The sequence below is a fragment of the Typopeltis vanoorti genome, chromosome 19 (assembly GCF_054136105.1).
Source record: "Typopeltis vanoorti isolate ZY-2024b chromosome 19, IOZ_Tvanoo_1.0, whole genome shotgun sequence".
Lineage (NCBI taxonomy): Eukaryota > Metazoa > Arthropoda > Arachnida > Uropygi > Thelyphonidae > Typopeltis > Typopeltis vanoorti.
In genome coordinates, this window is record NC_143567.1 from 55,415,189 (window position 1) to 55,438,444 (window position 23,256).

At 35.7% G+C, this 23,256-nt stretch overlaps 1 protein-coding gene across 1 annotated transcript in view; it reads right to left on the minus strand.

The window, feature by feature from the left end:
• Nucleotides 1–23,256, minus strand: part of LOC150096137 (ribosomal protein S6 kinase 2 beta-like) — a 335,208-nt gene that overhangs the window by 33,496 nt on the left and 278,456 nt on the right. The window contains exons 14-15 of the mRNA XM_090409619.1: nucleotides 22,987–23,145; nucleotides 22,616–22,854 (exon numbers count right to left, since the gene is read on the minus strand). Coding sequence (XP_090265745.1) covers nucleotides 22,616–22,854; nucleotides 22,987–23,145 — 398 coding nt within the window. The remainder of the gene's footprint in view (nucleotides 1–22,615; nucleotides 22,855–22,986; nucleotides 23,146–23,256) is intronic.

Genomic DNA, 23,256 nt, shown 5'->3' on the forward strand with positions numbered 1-23,256 from the left:
ATACTGCTCACACATTTTGGGGTGCACTGAAATCCTCTCTAAGATTACTTGAAGTTATCCAGGAAAAGGCAATATCTCTTCCTCAGAGAAGATTCAGTTTTTGCTTTATGTATATTCTACAGATACATTCATGAATAATGCTCATCTGAACTGGTGACTATCATGCCTCCACTTTCTTTAAAAAAGAAAAAAATAATAATAATAAAAAGCAGCTACAAATTTGTTGTATCGACTTTTCTGCTTCGATCTTCCATCTGCCTCTGTTCTCTGGAATAGCCTCTCTCAATGTATTTCTCAAACCAAAGACTTAAAAAAACAGCTAATAATATAAAAAAAGAGTCAAATTCCACCTTTCTTCTTACCCATACACAACACTGATATGCCATGGATCATACATACATGACTTTTTATGTGTAGGTCTGATATCGAACTCCATTCCAGAAACCAAACATGAAACTTTTTCAAGATACTTAGGTCTCTACATAAGTGGTGTTCACCTACTAGGTTGATGAAATTCATATTATCACCTTGAAGCCATTCACAAACTTATATTCTCACAGTCTGGAATTAATTTAAGATCTTTTAACTACAGCAATGTTTAGAGATGGTATGCTCTGATAATCATCTAGTTAGCTCCTGGAAAATACCCATTTTGGCATCATGTATTTTATTTTGGAACAATTGTGTGGGCTCCACTCAAAGTTCTTAGCAGACAATTTGTTCTTTAATCTATCCTATTCAAATAGCATCTATCCCACAGCAAGGAAGCAGGCCTATCTGCCATTATGGCAAAATTTATAGAATATTATAGAAAAATGGCAAAAGTGGAGAAGAACAATGATATAAAAGGGAGAAAGAGAAAACTATGCAAAAAAAAAGCAGAGGTCTGTGAAAACTCAGATTAGCTGCACAATTTAATAAGGTCTGGATTTGCCATTATGTACCATGCAGTGAGAATTGAACCATCTACTGAGGCCATATTAGCATCTCCACTGAAATCATTTACATTCATAATCACATTAGCCAATGATTTACCTTCACAAAATCAACAGAACACTTTATTGAATTTCTAAACCTCTCCTTCACAAAAAAATCCAGAACAAAAAACTTAATAGCAATCTCCTACATCCAAGGTACCTCAGAAAAAATTGCATGCATTCTCAAAAAGGTATGCAGATTTCAGAGCATACCAAAAATTAGTTACCTTTATCCCCTTACCAAAAGATTCTCTCCATCATCTAGATCATCTTGGAATCTATAGTATCTATCTTTCTTCTTATCTTCAAACTTACATACTTTGAACAAACTGGAAGAACAGCTAATATCCATTTAGAAAAACACTAAAACCTGTCCATCATCTACACTACAGCCATTCTGGGATGGAAGACCAAGCCATGGATACATGGGGAAATAAAAATTCCATAGACTGCAGAATCTACCACAGGACTACAACAGAACTATAATTTTATGATTTTCAGCAAGGTTCCATCACCACACTAACAGAGGGCATCTGTTACATATTCCAGGAGCAAATGTAACACCACCTTTTACAATCATCTGTGTTTGCCTTCCTGCTGGTGTGCCTGTGCTTAGTATATTTCATTGTTTCCCAGAAGATACCTTGGTGAAATATTGGCTTAATAATCTAATTAGCCAAATAAATTTAGTTAATTACCTTTAGACATGTTTTCTCAACTAAACATAAACAGGTGTGATAATCACAATCTAAATATCTATACTAGATAAGTTAGAAAAATTGCAGGCAAAACGAACTTTTACACTCTAGAAGAGTATAAAACTCTTCTAGAGTGTAAAAGAAGATGAAGTTGATTCTTAGAATGGATGACGGTTTGCTAGATGGATGAATGGTTTGAAAGTAGCAAGGAGAATAGTTTTGCTGTGATCTTGTGTGTTAGTTGTAGGAAGAATTGGGGAATATGCAGTATTTTGTCTGTTTTATTGGGGTTGTAACTACTGGTTATAACCCCTATACAAGGGCGCATCATTTAAACAAACAGCCCTAGCTCTGCTTTATCTTTGTGAAGTTTCACTTCACAAAGTGAAAAAGTGTTTTTAAGGATGCTATACTGATGGGATGGGTGATACTGTGATTGCTTAGAAAGTACCTTCTAGTGTGTATAAGTTTCCTATAAAAGGTGACCAAATTGTAGATAGGTAACTAATGTCTAAGAAGGAAAGATAATTTTTGTTCATATCCTATGAAAATTCAACTTTTGTTCACTTCCTTCTTTGATATTCATAAACTAGCCTCTTTTTCTATTCAAAGACAAAGTACATCCATCTTGTCCTGATGTTAACCAGAATTTCATACTTATGTAATTTTAATGATTGTGGGTAAAGCTTCAACAGAAAACAAGACATATTTCTCCAACATGTGAATTCTAACAAGTGAATATATATTAATGAACATATGAATAATGTAACTTATAAGGTACAGAATGTTTTAGAATGGATTTCAGGAACAATTTCAGCACAGGTAAAGTGATTAGCATGGCAGCAAAAGCAAAATCAGGTTATGAGATGAAATTAGCCATATTACATCTTCATTTACTAATGTAATATCTCACTTTATAATGCTTTACTTTATGATGATCTATTTTACTATTACCGATTTTACTCTTGTTAATAATGGCAGATAAATAATGTTAGTGTATTGTTACTTCTGATGAAAACAAGAAGACACAAGCCTATTACATGATATACCAAGGTTAAAATGATTAAATTTAGTGATGATGATGATGATGATATAACAATGTGACAGGCACAGGCTAAACTTGCTGTAAAAACAGTAGTCACAAACAAAGATAAAGTTCTTAGTGAAGTGAAAAGTGCTACATCAGTTAATACTACAGTTATCTGTAAACATGGCAATCTTATTGCCAAAATGGAAAAACCTTTAATGGTGTAGATTCCCTGAAGCCAAGCTATTCAGAGTAACTTTTTTGTTTGTGAAAATTATTTGAAAATATTCATTTGTGTATCTGATGTAAATAAATGCTTTATTTACATCATTAATGGACACACGACTGCTTAAAAACATTATTAAACCATTATATACATCTACACGTGTGGGGTGGGGCAGCAATCTGTTATACAGTAAAATTCGCTATATGATAGTGATCTGGAACCTAATGTGTCACATGACTGGGGTATGCCCACACTGTTAAACAAAGACTCTTGATTTAATGAAGTCAAATTTCTCCCGGACATATTGGAATTAGTCAAATTTGCAGTATGTGCAGGTTTACCTTACACGGAAAGAAAAAAATCTACAAACAAATTAATGGTATCCTCTTCTCTGGCTAATTTTTTATAATGAACATTAGTAGAACAAAGTGCTTAACCACTGTCAAACCTTTAGTGTGCTTATGCATTTGTCATCTGTCCCTACTGGACAATAATACTTTTTCTCATCTCAACAAGCCAAACCCTAAAACATGTTTCATATTAGGAAAACAGTCAAATAACTTGCTATCCTTTCTTGACACACTAATCACATGTTTCAATGGTTCACTATCTTTTTCTGTTTATAGGAAATCGACATACAATGGAAGATACTTTTAATATGGCTATTCATTGTAAATTTGTTATAATTTACAATGAATTTGTTAAAAATAATTTTTTAAATAATTTGTTAAAAATGGAAGATACTTTTAATATGGTTATTCATTGTAAAGCTATGGCTATTCATTGTAAATTTGTTCTAATATAGCTCTTGCCACAAAACTATCATTGCCACACTTTCTTTAGACAATGGTGTAACTCCCATGAAACAGATAAAATACTAAATACCCCTTCTCAATCCCAATACAAAATACCAAAGTGTTACTATTACTCACTCTTTAACAACTTTCATCCCAAGGGTGGTGTCTGCGCATACATCTGCTCAGACATACCTTGCCAGAGAACACCCAACCTAGAAATCACCCAACTTCGACCTTCTTTTGTTGAAAATATCCCTTCCCCACTCAGTCAAATTCATCTGCTGTCTCTATCGCTCCCCAACACAACCAACCACTCTGATCTCTTTAATTTCCTCTCCTTAAAAATTGATTTCTCCAATCCCACTTTCCCAATAGCAAAATTATATTCCTCGGAGATTTTAATGTCCACAACACCAGCTGGCTTTCCTCCTCCAGGTGTACAGATCTTGCAGGCAGAGATGCTGAAACATTTGCCATCACTAACGACCTTACACAACTTGTTCAGATGCCAACCAGAATACCAGATAACCCAAACCACTCCCCAAACATCTTAGATCTCTTTCTCACCAATGACCCCCCAAATACATAGTGAAAGTAGTGAGTCCCCTGGGTAATTCTGACCACTAGATTACGATCAGAATTACCCAGAATCTCCTCCCCCATGCAGCAATGCTTACACAGACACTCCCATACAAGAGTAGTTTGGCATTATAACAGTGCCAAGTGGGACAGCCTCCGCAACTTCTATGCCACATTTCCATGGATGGACTACTGCTTCCGGCCCAAACATATGCACTGAACTTATTACCAAAGTAATCCTCACCAGCATGGAAACATATGTTTCCAAGCCAGTGATAAAAACAGATACAAAAAAAAAAAAAACAATTAATGCTTCCAAAACAGAGTTTGAAAGAGCAAAAAGGGAAACTAGCAGCTTGTTCAAATGAATGGCAGTCAAGCCTGTTGGTTTCTAGCTAAAGCAATTGGCAAAACTTCTGCCGAACACTATTCCAATCTTTATCATACCCAGATGGCTTTTTGCATCATCACCAACAGAAAAAGCCAGTCTTCTGGCTTCACACTTTGCTTCCAATGCATGCATAACTGATGATGACGGTAAATGTCCCCCAACCATTCCAGACATCCCAACATACAATGTCCCCTATATCCTTTTGCCAGGATGAGATCAGAAAAATATTGTCCAAATTAGACAAAAAAAAGTCTCTGGCTCTGATGGCATTCCCCAGAACTGACTCCTATCCTATGTCAGCTATATATATACTCTCTTACTCCACTGGAATCTATCCCACAAACTGGAAATTGGCCTATATTCAACCCAAGAAGGGTGACAAGTCACTGCTGTCCAACTACCACCCTATCTCGCTTACCTAAGTCCTGTCTAAAATAATGGAAAAAAATCATCAATTTCCCAATTCCTACAATACCTTGAAGACACCCACCTAATAAATGACCGCCAGTATGGATTCTGTCACTGCCAATCAACAAGAGATCTGCTCACATATGTCATCCATCTCTGGACCAATTCCATGGAGAAGTTTGGCGAATTTCAAGTAGTTGCACTTGATATCTCCAAAGCCTTTGACCAGGTCTGGCACAAAGGCTTACTAAGCAAACTACCAACATTTGGTCGGATCCAGGACTTCTGTAGTTGGACTGCCGGCTTTCTGTCTGGATGTATACTGTGTATAATGGTGGATGGCTCCCTATCCTCTCACCATTCAGTTAATGCTGGGGTTCCACAAGGTTCTGTCCTCTCACCAACCCTCTACCTGCTATATATCAATGATCCACATCAGTTGACCTCCAACCCAATACACAGTTTTGCAGACGACAGCACATTACACTCCTCACTTTCATTTGATAAACCTTCCCCTACACAACTCACCTCAACCTACAGGATATCAACCACCACCCTCAATTCTGATCTCCAAGCCATCCTACAAAGGGGTTCAGATAACCTCATCAATTTCAATGCGAATAAAGAGCCATTTTTTCCCCAGTATCCTTTTTGACGATACCCAAAATTACCAGACAGTTTGAGATCTCTCTTCTTGGAATTACCCTCACATCAAACCTCTTCTGGCATAAACACATCACAACCATTGCATCCTCAGCTTAAAAAAAAAAACTAGGATTTCTCTTTCACTCAAGACGTTACTTCACCCCTGAAAACAGCTGTTAACATTATAAAAATCACAAATCTACCCAGCTATTGAATACTTCTCCCACATATGGAGTGGGGTCCCTAAAAGCTCCCTCAAAATTCTTGACTTAATCCTGAGCAAATAGACTTATTAATGACCCATCTCTTACCAACTCCCCCCCCCTCCCACTTTCGCACAGACGTTTGGTTTCTGCAATATGTATATTCCACAAATATTTCCACGGAAATGCTCATCTGAAATAACATCAATAATTCGTCCACTCAGTACTAAACTCGTTGGAATATGTGCTGCTCAACATCCCTTCACAGTAAACCTAGAAACAAACAGAACAAGTTTCTTTTCCTCCTCCTCCTCCATCCCTGCAACTGCTGTACAGTGGAACAGTCTCTCCCCCCCCCCCTGCTGTGTTTCCAAAGGAATACAATTTACAGTTATTTAAATCAAATGTAAACAAGTTCTTCCTTTCCCAACCCACTACCCATACATGGTACTAATGCACTATAGGTTGATAACCCAATCTCTTGTGTATGGGCAAAACATAAAAAAAAAATCTCATATTTTTTCACTGTCACAACTGTCAGATCATGCTTGACTAATTCCCACAGGATGAGACAGAAAAAAAGTAATGTGTTCTTTATAGAAAACCAACATACAGGGGAAGATACTTGCAGAAGCAATCACATGCTATATCATCCAACCCAACAACAGAGAATCCTTAAAACACTAACTGAAAAGGGCTGTGCTATTTGTACTAATGATATAGCTCTTGCCACAAAACTACCACTGCCACACTTTTTTCAGACAATGGCTACAACATACAATGGAAGATACTCGGATAAACAATCACACACTATCATCTATCATAGATCCTAACTAGATTCCTCTTTCAACATCTATCCATGGTGAATGCTGCGTTTATTTTTATTGCAGGAAGACATAATTGCACGTGTGTCTGCAATATTTCATGATACATGTTATATCACTTACCATATTCCCCTCTTAAGCAAGAGGGGAAGAAGTTTTAGAGGTAACATCAATGAAAAGTTCTAACATCAATGAGTTATTGGCTGCATTAGTTCGTCTAAATATGGGAGATAGTCATTTTAAATCCATCAACTGCAAAAACCTCTATTTATATATTAAACGGCACTAAGTTTGGACTTCGGGTTTTTCGTCATGTACTATTTGAGCTCTTTCTTACATTCATTTTCACTCCTGATTTATGCTTGCACATAGACCCACACTTCACTATGCAGGCATTCAAACCAAAATCCTATGGAATAGGTCAGTTAATCCTTATTCTAGAAGTGTTATATCTGTAGATGTGTGTTCATAGCAGTTTGCCTGTACTGAGGGACAAAAAACCCAAGTTTCTGGGTGAAAAAAAAAACAAAAAAACCTCTGTATGAGACTGGCTAACTCACCTTTAGTCAAAAGAGACCACATAAAGGATCCTTGTCAGAGAGCTTCACCTACCAACTGAGCTATGGAGGCTGTACACAGAAAACACTATTTTAAAATCCAGCAATATATTGGTCAGTTAATAAACAGCTATTACAATCGTCTTACACTTTTTAACGGATTCATTAGAATCTTCGGCAGAACTTTCCCCACCATTTGGTTCGACGTCATCTATTAATTGTACCAGTTCTTCCTCATTTATATCTATTTCCACATCAATTAATTCACTAATTTTGTTTTCAACAATATCACAAAAGCCTCTAAGTGGCTATCACTATAAAAATAAATTTGTTACATAAAAAAAGCATTATACATTATATGTAACTCACCAGAAAATAAAATGCTCAGCTTGGGATTATCACACTTATGATTTTTAATGCACTTTCCTGGCAGAAAACGAAGACAACTTTCAACAATAATCACTTTATATGGAAATGTGTATTTCCCCTAATATAAATTCGCTATTTATAACTACACGTACGATACGGGTGGACTGAAAATTAACGAAGATAAAATTTGATTTTTATGTCATCCGGTGAAAAATATATGAAAAGATAAAGGGTTACTACAATTTGTAGACTGCAATATACGAGGGTTACCTGTATTTCTTCTTTCCGTTGTTCTTCTATACTGGGGATGTTGTATGCTTTATCCCTTAAGGTTTTTATTAGGCCTATTTTTTTGCTTGGGTTGGTGATCTGAAGTAGCATGCAGAAATCTTCCTGTGTTTGTTGGTTTTCTATAGATGGAGAACGATAATCTGTTTTTTCTTTCATTTATTTCTAAAAGGATGTCATCATCATCATCATCAAATTCCTGCCATGTACCCTCAAGGGGTGTACAGGATATGACAGTACTACATGAAAAAATTACATCATTACTAACTTCCTATCTACAATTTTCCTCCAAATCAGTCTGTTACTTGTCAAGACTCCAACATTATCAGATCTTATATTTCTATCGTCTAAGGCACTTTGTACCGTATCAATCCACCTATATCTTGGTCTTCCTCTGGGTCGTTTTCCTGCCAACCTGGCAGAGAACACTTGTTTTGCTAATCTTTCCTCTCCCATTCTATTTAAGTGACCATACCATCTGAGATTAGCTCTGCTAACACATTCCTGGATGCTGACAATGTCAAGTTCTTTCCTAATATCCTCATTTTTAATATGATATTGCCATTGATGCCATCTGTTCACACCTCTAATCTTTCTCAGGACTCTCATATCTGCGGTCTCTAGTCTTTGGTCAAGTGCTTTACTTCTGACCCAGCTCTCAGATCCATAAGTTAAAATTGGTTTGAACACAGTCTTGTATACAGCTAATTTAGTGTTCTGACTAATTTCTTTCTTATTCCATATGAATTTATTCAATTGACTTCCCACGATACCAGCTTTGCTGATTCTGTTGTCTATTTCTATATTTAGTTTACCATTTTCAGTAAAAATTGTGCCTAAGTAGCTGAAATGTTTTACTTGTTCCACAGGTTCTCCATTCACAACACAGTTGACATTTTCAATGATTCTGCCTATTTTCATTGTCTTTGTCTTTTTATTGCTGACCTTCATACCATATCTATTACAACAGCTATTCAGTTTAGTCAGAGAATCTTGCAGACTTGTAGCGGATTTATTTAGAAGTATAACATCATCCGCATAAAGCAAAGAGCTGACATTAACATCTCCAATTTTGATATCAGGTTTAATACCACATTCCTTCATAATGTGATCCATATAGATAATGAATAACAGAGGGGATAATGTACATCCTTGTCTCACACCAGATTTAACATTAAACCATCTTCCTGTACTTCCTTCAATTCTAACTGCTGACTCACAACTCAAATAAAGACTAAGTATTGCTTGATATAATGCCCCATTGACACCATATAACTGCAGCGTATTGAATAGCTTCTCTCTTGGCACCTTGTCATATGCCTTTACTAAATCGACAAAACTTAAATACAGATCTTTGTTATATTCCCATGCTTTCTCGACTATTTGTCGTAAAGTGAAGATCTGATCCTGACAGCCTCTATTTGGCATGAATCCAGCTTGTTCTTCACCAAGCTTTTCTTCCACAATTCTTCTCAACCGTTTCTCAAGTATACTTGCATAGATCTTGCCAGGAACACTCAGTAGGGAAATACCTCTGTAATTCTCACATTCAGTTTTATTTCCCTTTTTATATATGGGTACTATGAGAGCTCTACTCCAATCATCGGGAATTCGTCCCTCTGTCCAGGCTTTCTGAACTATGCAGTGCAGCCACTATAAGACTCTTATACCACCATACTTCAGCATTTCTGGTCGAATATCATCTACTCCTGCTGCCATTCCACATTTCAAGCCTTTGATGGCTTTTCCTACTTCAAGTATGGATATGTATTCCCGACTGCATGCCTGGTCAGTGTTTTTTATCATTGTGCTGTCATCACTGCTTGTTTCATTTAGCAGTTTTTCAAAGTAATTACTCCATACTTCAAGGATATCTTTTTCTCCTGTTTTCATTTCACCTTTATCATCTCTAATTCCTTTTACAGCACTCTTTCCTCCATTCCTAAGCTTCTTCAACAACCTCCAGAATATTTTGCCACCTTCTTGATATTTATTTTCTATATTCTTGCCAAAGTCCTCCCATGACTTTTGTTTAGCTAGTTTTACACACTGTTTAGCTTTCTTACATTTGTCTCTGTATTCTGTAAGAGTAAAAGCTGACTTATTTGCCAGGAACTTTTGATATGCTTTCTTCTTTTCCTTCACTGCCTCTTTAACTTCCTGTGTCCACCAGGGAGGTCTGATTTTTTTATCTTTGCACACAACCTCACCACATGCCTCTCTGGCAGAATCAATCAATGTTTCCTTCAGAGTTTGCCACTGAATCTCCAAGGTTTGATTCCTGTTCTCAAACTCTTTCATTTTCTTTTCAATAATATTTCTGTATTTTAGTCTACAGTTTACATCTGAGAGCTGCTCAACTTTTATTCGCTTTAAAACTTTCTTACATGTTATTCTTTTCAATATGAAATTCAATTTTATCCTGCTCAAGACTAAATAGTGATCGCTTCCAATTTCAAATCCTCTGTACACTCTGGTGTCCTGCACCAGGGAGAAAACATCACTATCAACAATAACATAGTCAATGAGACTTTTCTTATTCCTAGCCTCTTCTCTCCATGTGAATTTGTGCACATTTTTATGTTGGAACATGGTGTTAGTAATAACCAGTCCATGTCCTGAGCAGAAATCCAACAGATATTTGCCATTATTATTAGCTTTGCTCTTTTCTCCAAATTTTCCCAAAATATTTTTGTATGTCTCACAATCATTTCCTACTCTACTATTTAGATCCCCAACAAGGACCAACTTTTCCTTTTTCATTGTGTCAGTTGCTTTTTCTAAAGCCTCAAAAAATTCCTCCACTTCTACCTTAGAAGAACCTTCTGTGGGACCATAAGCACAAATAAGTCTCATTGTCCAGTTCCCCATTCTCATATTTGCCCACATTACTCTACTTGAGACTGACTGCCATTCAAGAAGATTAGCCTCGTATTTTGTGTTGAATACTATGGCTACTCCTTTTCCTTGATTGTTATTGCCTGAATATAACATTTTGTATTTATTGCTCAGAAAGATCTCACCAGTTTTGGTCTTTTTTGTTTCAGTCACCCCTATTATGTCGATCTGGTACTTATCTAATTCCTCAGCTAGCTCCATTTCTTTGCCATTCAGGCTTCTTACGTTGATAGTACCGATCTTTAACTCTGGTGATGTTGAGTTGGGGTTTGTTTTCAGATTTGTTCCAGTAGCTGACTTTTCGCTGTTCGCCCTGGTTCCCTGGCGAAAACAACGGGGGCCTTGTTTAACCGGGCGACGCCCCAGCCGGCATGAAATTTTGTCATGTTGTACCATCATTTTTTATTTTGGTTTAACCAATAAGAATACAATTTGGTCGGCTAAATCTCAAATTGCCAGCCCATCCTCGTTCGTTCAGTATCAAAGTAGATACCCAACAGGGTGCACCACGAGAAGGTGAGGATTGGACATTAGGTCAGAAGCCCTGGTCGGTTCTCCGCATTCCTTTAAAGGCTATGTGGAGGTCTCCCCTCAGTTATACAGCTTTGACCCTTAAGCACCCCTTCATTAGTCTAGGAAAGGAAGTTTATTTTATTTTTTTCTAGTTCCAGAGTGAATTTTATGTTAGGATGTAAGTTATTAAGATAGTCTTGAAATGTAGTCAGTTCTAGTGCTGTTCCTGGCCAAATGAAGATATCGTCCACATAGCAGAGCTATAGTTTTGGGTTTTTGTGCCAGTTTTGAAAAGCCTTATTTTCAAAATTTTCCACGTAGAGGTTTGCTATAGCTGGTGAGATTGGTGAACCCATTGCTAGTCCTTTTTGTTCCCAGAGTTTGTCTTGGTAAAGGAAGAACGTTTTTTTATGCAATGTTTTTAGAGCTGTACAATGTCCAGTGAGAAGAGATTTTCTAGAATGTTTGTTGTTTAATTTCTTGGAATCTTTGTGAAAAGGCTGAGTACATCTAAACTCGCTAATATGTCTGAAGGATCTATGTGTATATCTTTTACTTTTTCTATGAAGTCTGTGTTGTTCTTAATGAATGATGGTGTTTTTCCTATATGTGGTAAAATCAAGTTTGTAAGGTGTTTTGCCAGATTTGAGGTAGGAGAGTCCCTTCCGTCCACTATTAGTATCAGTGGTATATCTTTTTTATGAATTTTAGGAACTCCATATTTTCTAGGCACTAGTGGGTGTTTGGATTGTAGATTTCGTTTGAGTTCCTCAGACCAATTTGGTATATTCTTGATAAGTTCATTGGTTTTGTTGTGAGTTCGTCAAGTGGGGTCTCTGTCTAATGCTGTGTAGGTATCAGAATCTTCAAGAAGGCTTTTCATTTTGTTGCTATAATCTTCTGAGTTTAAAATCTCTGTTGCATTGCCTTTGTCTATTTTTATTATGACTATGTTTTTGTCTGATTTGAGTTTATTCAGGACTGTGAATTCTGTTTTTTGCAGGTTTTTTGGTGGTAATTTGCAATTAAATAGTAATGATAAACTTTGATTGTGGATCAGATCTGCTATATCTCCTGGTACATTTCTTATTCATTTTTCAATTTGGGCTATGATATCAATTTTATGCTATATATACCAATGACTATATATATATATTTATATATACTATATACTGCATATATACTATATTTATATATACCAATGACTATAGCCACTGGCTGAGAAAGTGTCAAGGATGTGATTTAGTTCAATGGTTAGGGCATTGTCATTTGAACAGATTAGACCTGTTGTATAGTGTCTTGATAAGTCCATATTGTTGTGAGGGTGGGGGGGGTCGAAACTAGTCTGGGTAGTGGCCCTTCCCTTAATGCATACCATTATAGATATCTGCAAGATGTGTTTTGCATTATGGAAGATACTGAGATAGGAGTGATGTTAGCTTGCTCCACCTTTGCAATGAGTTGCCCGGTGTTGTACCACCTTACCCCAGTCCTGAAGATACTTTCAGGCGCAAACTTTGTTTGCTCACACTTGGATAAAGGATTAAACTAAATGTATTATATTCTAACCAAGTGAAAAATAAACTTTCAACATCTTTCTCTAAATCCAGAGTAATTTATTAAAAAGGTGGCACACCATTTGGCAACTCCGATAGGTAAAGATGACCTTGCTAATGCTTCTGGCTGGTATCTCCACTTGGGCCTGGCTCCCACTGAAGAGACCTCAATAAAGGTCGAAACTAGTCTGGGTAGTAGTCCTTCCCTTAATGCATAACATTAGACATTATCTGCAAGAAGATGTGTTTTGCATTATGGGAGATACTGAGACAGGAGTGATGGTAGCTTGCTCCACCTTTGCAAGGAGTTGCTCTGGTGTTGTACCACCTTACCCCAGTCCTGAAGATACTTTCAGGCACAAACTTTGTTTGCTCACACTTGGATAAAGGATTAAACTAAATTTATTATTTTCCCATTTATCTTCCTCATAGTCCTTGTTTCTGAAGTACACATTAATGTATATCAGTTAGCTGTCACATTCTTTTTTATTTATACTGACTTCTATTAAGTACTTATTTCATGTTAAGAAAGATACTGTTTTAGCTATTTGTACTAGTTTTATGTTTGCATTTTCCCATTGCAAGTGATTCGACTTTCAAGATGCATAAATCTGTTTACTAGTCTTATGGAGGAGCCATAAATTTAGATATTTTTCTATCCCTTTACTTGTGATTATGATGGTTTTAATTTTCTAGCTATTTAATTTTAGAGTGAAGTATCAGAGCGCTCTTAGTTTATGAATGACAAAGACTGAAGAGCAGATCTTCATTATTGATTAATATTGTGTCTGCATATCTCAAGTTATTTATGATCCTTCCACTAATCAAAGTATCCCCCCCACACACCAACTCCTTGAGTGCATAACCCTTTCTAAGAAAATCCTAAACAACTTGGCAATGCAGATCCTTGCTAGATTCCTCTTAATATCTATCCACTATTAATAATATGTTTATTTTTATTGCAGAACATTATTTTATGTGCATCTGCAATATTTCACAGAGCACATTACATCACTTACCATATTCCACTCTTAGCAAGCAGTGTGCTTAAGGATGGAAGCTATATACGATTGATGTAAAACAATTTAATTTCAATTAATGAAAGAAATATTAACAAAGAAACTGAAAAACACAAGTTGAGTTGAAGCCAAACAAGAATTACCAAGAATAACTTTTCCAAAAATTTTGGAAACGTTAATAAAAGCAGATTTACAGAAATTGGTGTGAGAGAGAGAGAATCTATACTTTGCAATGAACAGCACGGAATTACTAAGTGAAGGTAAGGCTTGAGCAACTTGCTCACATTTTATAAAAACATTAGCACTGAATTAGACAATACAGTCAAGTTGTAATATACATCAGAATATACCATGATACTTTTAGGCTTTGCTAAAACTTCACAAGATACAGCATGGAAGACTGCTGCATAAATTGAAGAAAAAAAGGATTATATTATATCCATGGAAATTGAAAATGAATGCAGTCAAGAAAGGGTAAGAACTAGATTTTTCTCTCAGAGTAGCATGAATCAATTCAAGAAAAAGTATGACAGCTGGTATGGGTGATATGTAGCATCCCTCAATGAGTCTCTGATTACATGGAGGTCTCTCTTAATATTTTTGCTTTGTGATACACATAAGAAATCATGGGATTATATATACAGAGCCCATCAAAAAGATGTATACACACTTTAACAGATGTCATCTATAGACTTTTTTCGAAGTTGGATTGAATTACAGTAGCAATGTGAGAACATCACAGTATGATGTTCTCTCAAAAGATGTCATTACTCACATGAATACTAGCATCCACACGACCGGTAGGACATGTCAAACAAAATGGCCAAGGCATGATTGTCGGTCGAGGAATGCTAGACCATTTTAAAGTGCTATTTCAAATTTGAGAACGTTGGTGGAGTTCAATGACAATGGAGGCATGAGTTTGCAACACAACCTCCAACATGCCTGATAATTGCATGTATTTGTGATAAGTTTGAGACCCATGGCACTGTGTATGATGTGCACAAGGGAAGATCTGGGAGGCCTCACAGAGCAACAAGTCCTGCTTCCTTGGCTATGATGTTGAAACAGTTTACACGCTCACCACAGAAGTCTATCACACAATGTGCATGTGAGACAGGAGTTAGCAGTACAAGCATACAGCACATTCTTAAAGCAGCTAAATGGAAAGTTTACAGCCCAAGATTCAATGAATGAAGACAATCCTGATCAAAGAATGCAATATTCTGAGTGGTTTCAACACATGGTAGATGAGGATGAGGAGTTTGTGAGGAAGATGGTTTCGTCTAATGAAGCACAATTCAAGCTTAATGGAACAGTGAACTGGCATAACTGTGTTAAAGGGGCTCCAGAAAATTCAGGCATTCATGTGGACAAGGCAGTCAATTTACCGCGGCTCAATGTCTGGTGTGGATTGTCATCTAGAGGGTTTAATAGGACCATCCTTCTTTGAAGGTACTGTTACTGGTCAAGTGTACCTAGACATGCTATGCACATCCTTTTTACCCACCATTCATGCACTTTATCAGAATGATAAATTTATCTTCCAACAAGATGGCGCACCACCACCGAGACGTCAAAGCTTACCTCGATGAGAGTTTGCAGAGACAATGGATAGGACGAAAAGGTGCAGTTATTTAGGCTGCATAATAACATACCTAAAAGGTAAAGATACAGATGAAAAAAAAATATAAAAAATAAAGAAAGAAATTTCAGAAAATCTGTGGAACAATTAAAAGGACACTGAATAAAAAAATAAAAAAAAAGATGAGAAACTCAACTAAAATTTTATAATGTAATGGCCACTTCCACTGTTCAGAAACATGGACTGTTAAAAGGAGAGATAAAAGTAAAATACAAGCTGCAGAAGTGAAATTTTTAAGAACAATTAAAGGATGCACAAAATTAGACCATACAAAAAATGAAGACATCAGAAGAGAGCTGGATATTTACAATGTAACAAAAGATCAAAGAATAAATACAGAGAAATGGAAAAAGAATATTCGGGAAGGAAAGATATTAGCTACCAAAAGAGGTGGATTAATATAAACCAGAGAGAGAGAGAGAAAGACTAGCTGCAACATGGAAAGACCAGTGAAGCCAGAACAGGCCAATGCCTAATCCTACAAGAGAAAAAGAAAGAAGTAAATAAATAAAAAAATCCCATAGTAAACTATTTACCATAAGCTCTTCCTGTGATTCCCATGTTCCTTACCAGTGCACTATAGTGAGAATCTACTGTATATAAGATATACATTTTCAGTGAGACATACTCAGTGCAAATTACTACATAGACTTCTTCAAACAATGTCAGGATTTCAGTATAATATTGACATGCATAAAACTAAAATAAAAATTCAAGTCAGCAAAAGCAACTTTGTACTTAATTGCATTAAATCAAATATTCTCTTCAATTAATATAACTAACTACATAATGAACTGTAATAGCTATTGTATGAAATAATATGAAATACTTTAGAGAAAAAATTTCAGAAACAAGTTAAAACTTCAAACCTATCTCAAAACCAAAATAACCACCTAGAAAAATAAAAACTGCTTACAAACTTAATGGAAACTATGCTGAAAGATGAAACAGTTAGTGCTGATTGGTCTGTATGTGTGCATGTGAGGGGGTGGCTTTCTGAAATACTAAGAATGATATGCATGATAATGAAAAGTGTGATAAAAATAAAGTAATCAGCTATTTTTGCTAATAATGCCAGGCAAGATGCAGCAAATATTCTAAGCATTGAAAAACACTTAAGAGATCCAAGACAGCTACCATATTTTCTCAAATTTAACTTGCACTTTCTTCTCCAAAATGAAAGTTAAAAAATCGTGGTGCAAGATATATACGGGGATTTTCAGAAACTAAAATTGACATTTATAATTCAATCCTCGGTATTTATTATAATTGCTCACATTATTTATAAAATAAATGCATTTAAATTTTAATTATCAACGTTATTTACGTGATCGGTCGCTCACCTTCAGCACACGATATATTTGAATCTTCTAGCGACGGTGCTTCTATAATTAAATTATTTCTGGCAAAATCATGTCCCAAGTTCTCAAAATCCAGTTGCACATTCTAATGATGGTCTCTTAATCTTGATCCACCCTTGCGCAATCCAAGATCAAGTAGAAGTCAATGCTCTCACTCCCACATTTCCTCTACTGGTTGCTTCCCATCTCTATGCACATGATTGGCGTGGTATTAACAAAAGATCGCACGACTCAACGACAAAGGCAAGCTGATGACTGTTGAGTTGAAATGCCGATTCTCTTCTATAGAATTCCAAAATATCTAAAACTGCCATAACAACATTCACTCTCTATTTCTTAAAATTTTAAACTTTTTTTTGTGTTTGCAAACTAACTGTGAAACTTTTTAATTTCTTTTTTCGTAAAGTAAAATCATGGGTGTGAGATATGTGCGGGAGAGTTATATTCGAGTAAATATGGTACTTGTTTCCTTGATTACATGTACAGGACTATACCCCATCTCCACTTTTTACTTTTTTTTTTTTTTTTTGAATATGCGATACTCAACTCACTTTTGTGAGTGGAGTTTCACCGGTTGACAGCTTGTAGTTGATCAGCATTAGGGTTTCTGGATCAACTAACTCTCAGCCCACTTACCCTAAGAGATTAAACGTGGAAATTTTTTTCGAGACACTTCAGGCCTCTAAATAAGCAAACTGGTGGGCTATATACAAACTGAGCTATATAAAATCATCTACCATGTAAAGACTTTCACAAACATCCATGACACTGGAAAGTGAGTGGACAATCCACTCAACATGGCTGGCTAGGTGGGCCAAGTAGATAGTATCACATTTAAAATATGCAAATATTAAACCTTATGTAAATATAGAAGATATGAAGCTCAGGGTCTTTACTCAAGTACATCATTCTTTTAAACAAATCCAATACAGTTGAAACTTTTTTCATATACCCTCAAACTAACTGTGAAACTTTTTAATTTCTTTTTTCGTAAAGTAAAATCATGGGTGTGAGATATGTGCGGGAGAGTTATATTCGAGTAAATATGGTACTTGTTTCCTTGATTACATGTATAGGACTATACCCCATCTCCACTTTTTACTTTTTTTTTTTTTTTTTGAATATGCGATACTCAACTCACTTTTGTGAGTGGAGTTTCACCGGTTGACAGCTTGTAGTTGATCAGCATTAGGGTTTCTGGATCAACTAACTCTCAGCCCACTTACCCTAAGAGATTAAACGTGGAAATTTTTTTCGAGACACTTCAGGCCTCTAAATAAGCAAACTGGTGGGCTATATACAAACTGAGCTATATAAAATCATCTACCATGTAAAGACTTTCACAAACATCCATGACACTGGAAAGTGAGTGGACAATCCACTCAACATGGCTGGCTAGGTGGGCCGAGTAGATAGTATCACATTTAAAATATGCAAATATTAAACCTTATGTAAATATAGAAGATATGAAGCTCAGGGTCTTTACTCAAGTACATCATTCTTTTAAACAAATCCAATACAGTTGAAACTTTTTTTTTTTTAAATCAAATTAAGTAACAGTGTTTACTTGTTTTTTACTTATTTAGTGCATACTAAACAAGAAATTATATTCTTGTTTAATCTTTTACTAAAGTAAGAAAGCAAAAGTTTGTGCAAAAAGCATTTTCACAACTAGGTGACTTATATATGGAGGCATGTGACCTCACATCAAATTGTTCTTTTAACCCACAGTGCACAACACTCTTCCTTTCAGATGCATATATTGCCATGCATTATGGGCAGGATAACTAACTAGAATGGTTTCAACCTTAACTAATGTCTCATCAGTAGGAGTTAGACTTGTGGAGATATCATGAGCTGAATCAGTGCACGAATAATTTTTGATATATTTCATATATTTTTCATATTTACAAATATGACTTCTGCATTAATTTCACTCAGCATTTCCACAGACATAGCTCCCACTGATGAAACATCAAATAAAGAATGAAACTGGTCTGATGGTGACCATTCTCACATTGCATGGTCATGTATACCTGAAATGAAATGTGCTATGCATTGTGGGATATTACAGCAATTTGATGTGAAGCTATCTGTTTCGATTTACAAGTAACATAGTCATGAAGATACCCTATGCACAAACAAGAATACAATTTACAAACAATTAAAAATGGATCAGGTACTTTGTAATGTTTGGTAAATTTTTAATATAGGGATTTGAGAGAAGAATTACAAATACTACAGCTGACTGATTTAATCAGCCATATTCAATTAGGCAATTCAAACAAGTCATATAGATGTGTTCTTAGAAAATTTCAAGGACGAACTATTTGTACCGATTGTAAACTATATGGAAAGGGGAAAAACTAGAAAATAATGATATCATCATCAAATTCCTGGTATATACCCTCAAGAGGTGTACAGGATATGATAGTACTACATGAACAATTTACATCATTACTAACTTTCGATCTACAATTTTCCTCCAAATAAGTCTGCTACCTGTCAAGACTGCAATATTATCGGATCTTATATTTCTGTCTTCTAAGGCACTTTTTACCGTATAATCCACCTATATCTTGAATCTTCTTCTGGGTCTTTTTCCTGCCAACCTAGCAGAGAACACTTGTTTTGCTAATTTTTCCTCTACCATTCTGTTTAAGTGACCATACCACCTGAGATTAGCTCGGCTAATGCATTCCTGATTGCTGATAATGTCAAGTTCTTTCCTAATATCCTTGTTTTTAATATGATAACTGCAATTGATGCCATCTGTTCATGCCCCTAATCTTTTTCAGGACTCTCATATCTGCAGTCTCTAGTCTTTGGTCAAGTGTTTTACTTCTGACCCAGGCTCTCAGATTCATAAGTTAAAATTGGTTTGAACATTGTCTTGTAAACAACTAATTTAATGTTTTGGCTAATTTCTCTCTTATTCCATATAAATTTATTCAGTTGACTTCCTACCATACCAGCTTTGTTGATTCTGTTGTCTATTTTCATATTTAATTTGCCATTTTCACAAAATAAAAAAAAAAAAAAAAACGTGCATAAGTAGCTGAAATGCTTTATTTGTTCTATAGGTTCTCCATTCACAATGTAGTTGATATTTTCAATGTTTCTGCTTATTTTCATTGTCTTTGTCTTTTTAATACTGATCTTCATACCATATCTATTACAACAGTTATTCAATTTAGTCAGAGAATCTTGCAGACTTGTAGTGGATTTATTTAGAAGTATAACATCATCTGCATAAAGCAAAGAGCTGACATTAACATCTCCAATTTTGATATCATGTTTAATACCACTTTCCTTCATAATGTGATCCATATAGATAATGAATAACAGAGGGGATAATGTACATCCTTGTCTCACACCAGATTTAACATTAAACCATCTTCCTGTACTTCCTTCATTTTAACTGCTGACTTACAACTCAAATAAAGACTAAGTATTGCTTGATATAATGCCCCATTGACACCATATAACTGTAGCGTATTGAATAGCTTCTCTCTTGGCACCTTGTCATATGCCTTTTCAAAATCGACAAAACTTAAATACAGATCTTTGTTATATTCCCAAGATTTCTCAACTATTTGTCGAAAAGTGAAAATTTGATCCTGACAGCCTCTATTTGGCATGAATTCAGCTTGTTTTCTTTACTAAGCTTCTCTTCCACAATACCCTTCTCAACCATTTCTCAAGTATACTTACATATATCTTACCAGGAACACTCAGTAATGAAATGCCTCTGCAATTCTCTCATTCAGTTTTATTTCCCTTTTTATATATGGGTACTTATGAGAGCTCTACTCCAATCATTTTATTATTATTATGGGCGACTCCTGGGAGTCCTTAGACTCATCGAGGGAGGCCCTAAATATCATGTCCACACAACTATATGACATTCTCACAGTATCTATCATAACTTGCCTTGAACTCGCTCACCGTCATAACACCCACAACAGACTCTGGCAGCTTATTCCACTCGTTTACCACTCTAAAAGTAAAGAACCCATAATCCAGCTCTAACACCCTTGCTAACCACACTCTTTCCCAGCTTCCATGTATGGTCCCTAGTTCTCCCACCACCAGTCATGATCTCAAAAATATCCTCTGAATTAATCCTATAGAAACCCTTTAGCAATTTGAATGTCTCAATCATATCTCCCCTTTTCCGCCTATCAACCAATTTCTGCAACCCACAAATCTTCAACCTGTTCTAATAAGGTTCATTCCATAGACCTGCTATCATCTTGGTCACTCACCTCTGGATCCTCTCCACCTCCTCCCATGAAGAAGAAACCTAGGTGACCAAATCTGGGCACAGTAGTCAAGATGAGGTCTCATCAACTCGGTAGTGAGGTACAATAACTTGCTTGTCTCTGCTCGTCAAAGTATTTTTCAACAATCAAGTGAGTCGATGAGCTGATTTAGCTACTTTTGCAATGTGCCCCCTAAACTTCATCTCCCTATCCACCAACAGTCCCAAGTCCCTGGCTTCATCAATCTCCTGGAGTACAGTTCCACCAATGTGGTATACTGCTGCTAATCTTTTCACCCCAAAATGCATAACTTTACATTTTGTCACATTAAATTGACATCCATTCTCCTTAGCCCAGAACTCCAATCTATCCAAGTCGCCCTGCAAGATTTTGACATCTTCTGCATTCACTATTGCCCTACCCAACTTTGCATCATCAGCGAACAAATGAACTGTTTGTCTTAGATCCTTCCCTATATCGTTAATGAACAAATTAAATATAGTGGTCCAAGAACAGAACCCTGTGGCACACTGCTAGTTGCAGGCCGTCTTTTGAATTCTACTCCTGAATAAACTACTCTCTGATATCTCTCCAACCCTATATCCATTCCCATATGTTGTAGTTTACGGATTAGAATTAAATGTACATTATAAGTAATACGATTCGTGCGGTTTTGTTCTTTGTTACCCCTCTTATTGCTGCTTCATTTTTTTGAAACTGTTAACAGAGATAAAATAAATAAAGATGAGTATATCAGAGTGTACTCATCCTTATTTCAGCATATTTTGGAAAAAAATAGGTCACTGCATCAGACTATACCTCTTTAGAGTGCAAGTCATGAATTTATGTGAATCCAACCCATGAAAGGCTGTTAAGTCCATAGTACATTAGCATCATAGGTGAGATAAGTGCAATAATTCAGTGCTACTCTAAGACCAAACATGGAAATTTCTCAAGGCTTTTAATGACAGAGTGGTTTGAAACCAGACAATGGAATTCATTACTACCTAATAGCATTCACAAAACAGTGGAATTTGAACCCACAGGCTGGAGATGCTGATCAGGCCAGCCATCATCCTTTAAACAGGATGTGAAACATAGAATGTTAACTACTGTTAACATTCTATGTTTTTATAACAATCAATTCTATATCAAACAGTTTCAAAAAAATGAAACAGCAATAAGAGAGGTAACAAAGAACAAAACCGCACGAATCATATTACTTATAATGTACATTTAATTGTGAAAACAGTTTTAATTTTCTCAACTAATCTAGACTGAATAGCATATTAAGGTAAGACAATGCAGTTAGAAAAAAATGGGTTTATATTATTTCAAAAATTAATAATTTATATGATAAAAATCATACCCAGCTAACATAGTATATAACAGCACACCCATACTCCAAATGTCACAAGCTTCATCATATCCTTGCTTTTTGAGGACTTCTGGAGCCACAAAGTTTGCTGTATAACAAGGAGTCATTAGCAATCCATTCTCTGCTCGGATTTGTTTAGCAAATCCAAAATCACAAATTCTTAAAGATTCTGGATTACCTATTTCATCGGCATACATGATATTGGATGGCTTAAGGTCCCTATGTACAACCTAGACAAAAAATATATGCATATATTATATATGGATCTTTAGCAGAACAAAATCAAAACTATCTCTAAACTTCAATATGAAAATTTTCATTAAGTTTACAAACCTATATTTTTAAAGAGAAATGATTCTTACCCCATTTTCATGAAGATATTTTACTGTCCGAGCAATAACTTCAAGCACAGCACTTGCTTCTTTTTCACTGAAATATTTTTTGCTGAGAATTCTATCTAAGAGCTCTGCACCTTGCAGCAATTCCATGACTAAATAGACTGAGTTAATATCTTCATATACCTAAAATAAGTTGACAATTAAAAATTTGGTTATCAATTAGCAATATAAGTTCTCTTAAACATTAAACAGCATCATTCAGAATACAAAGCAAAACACTATTTAATAATTTTA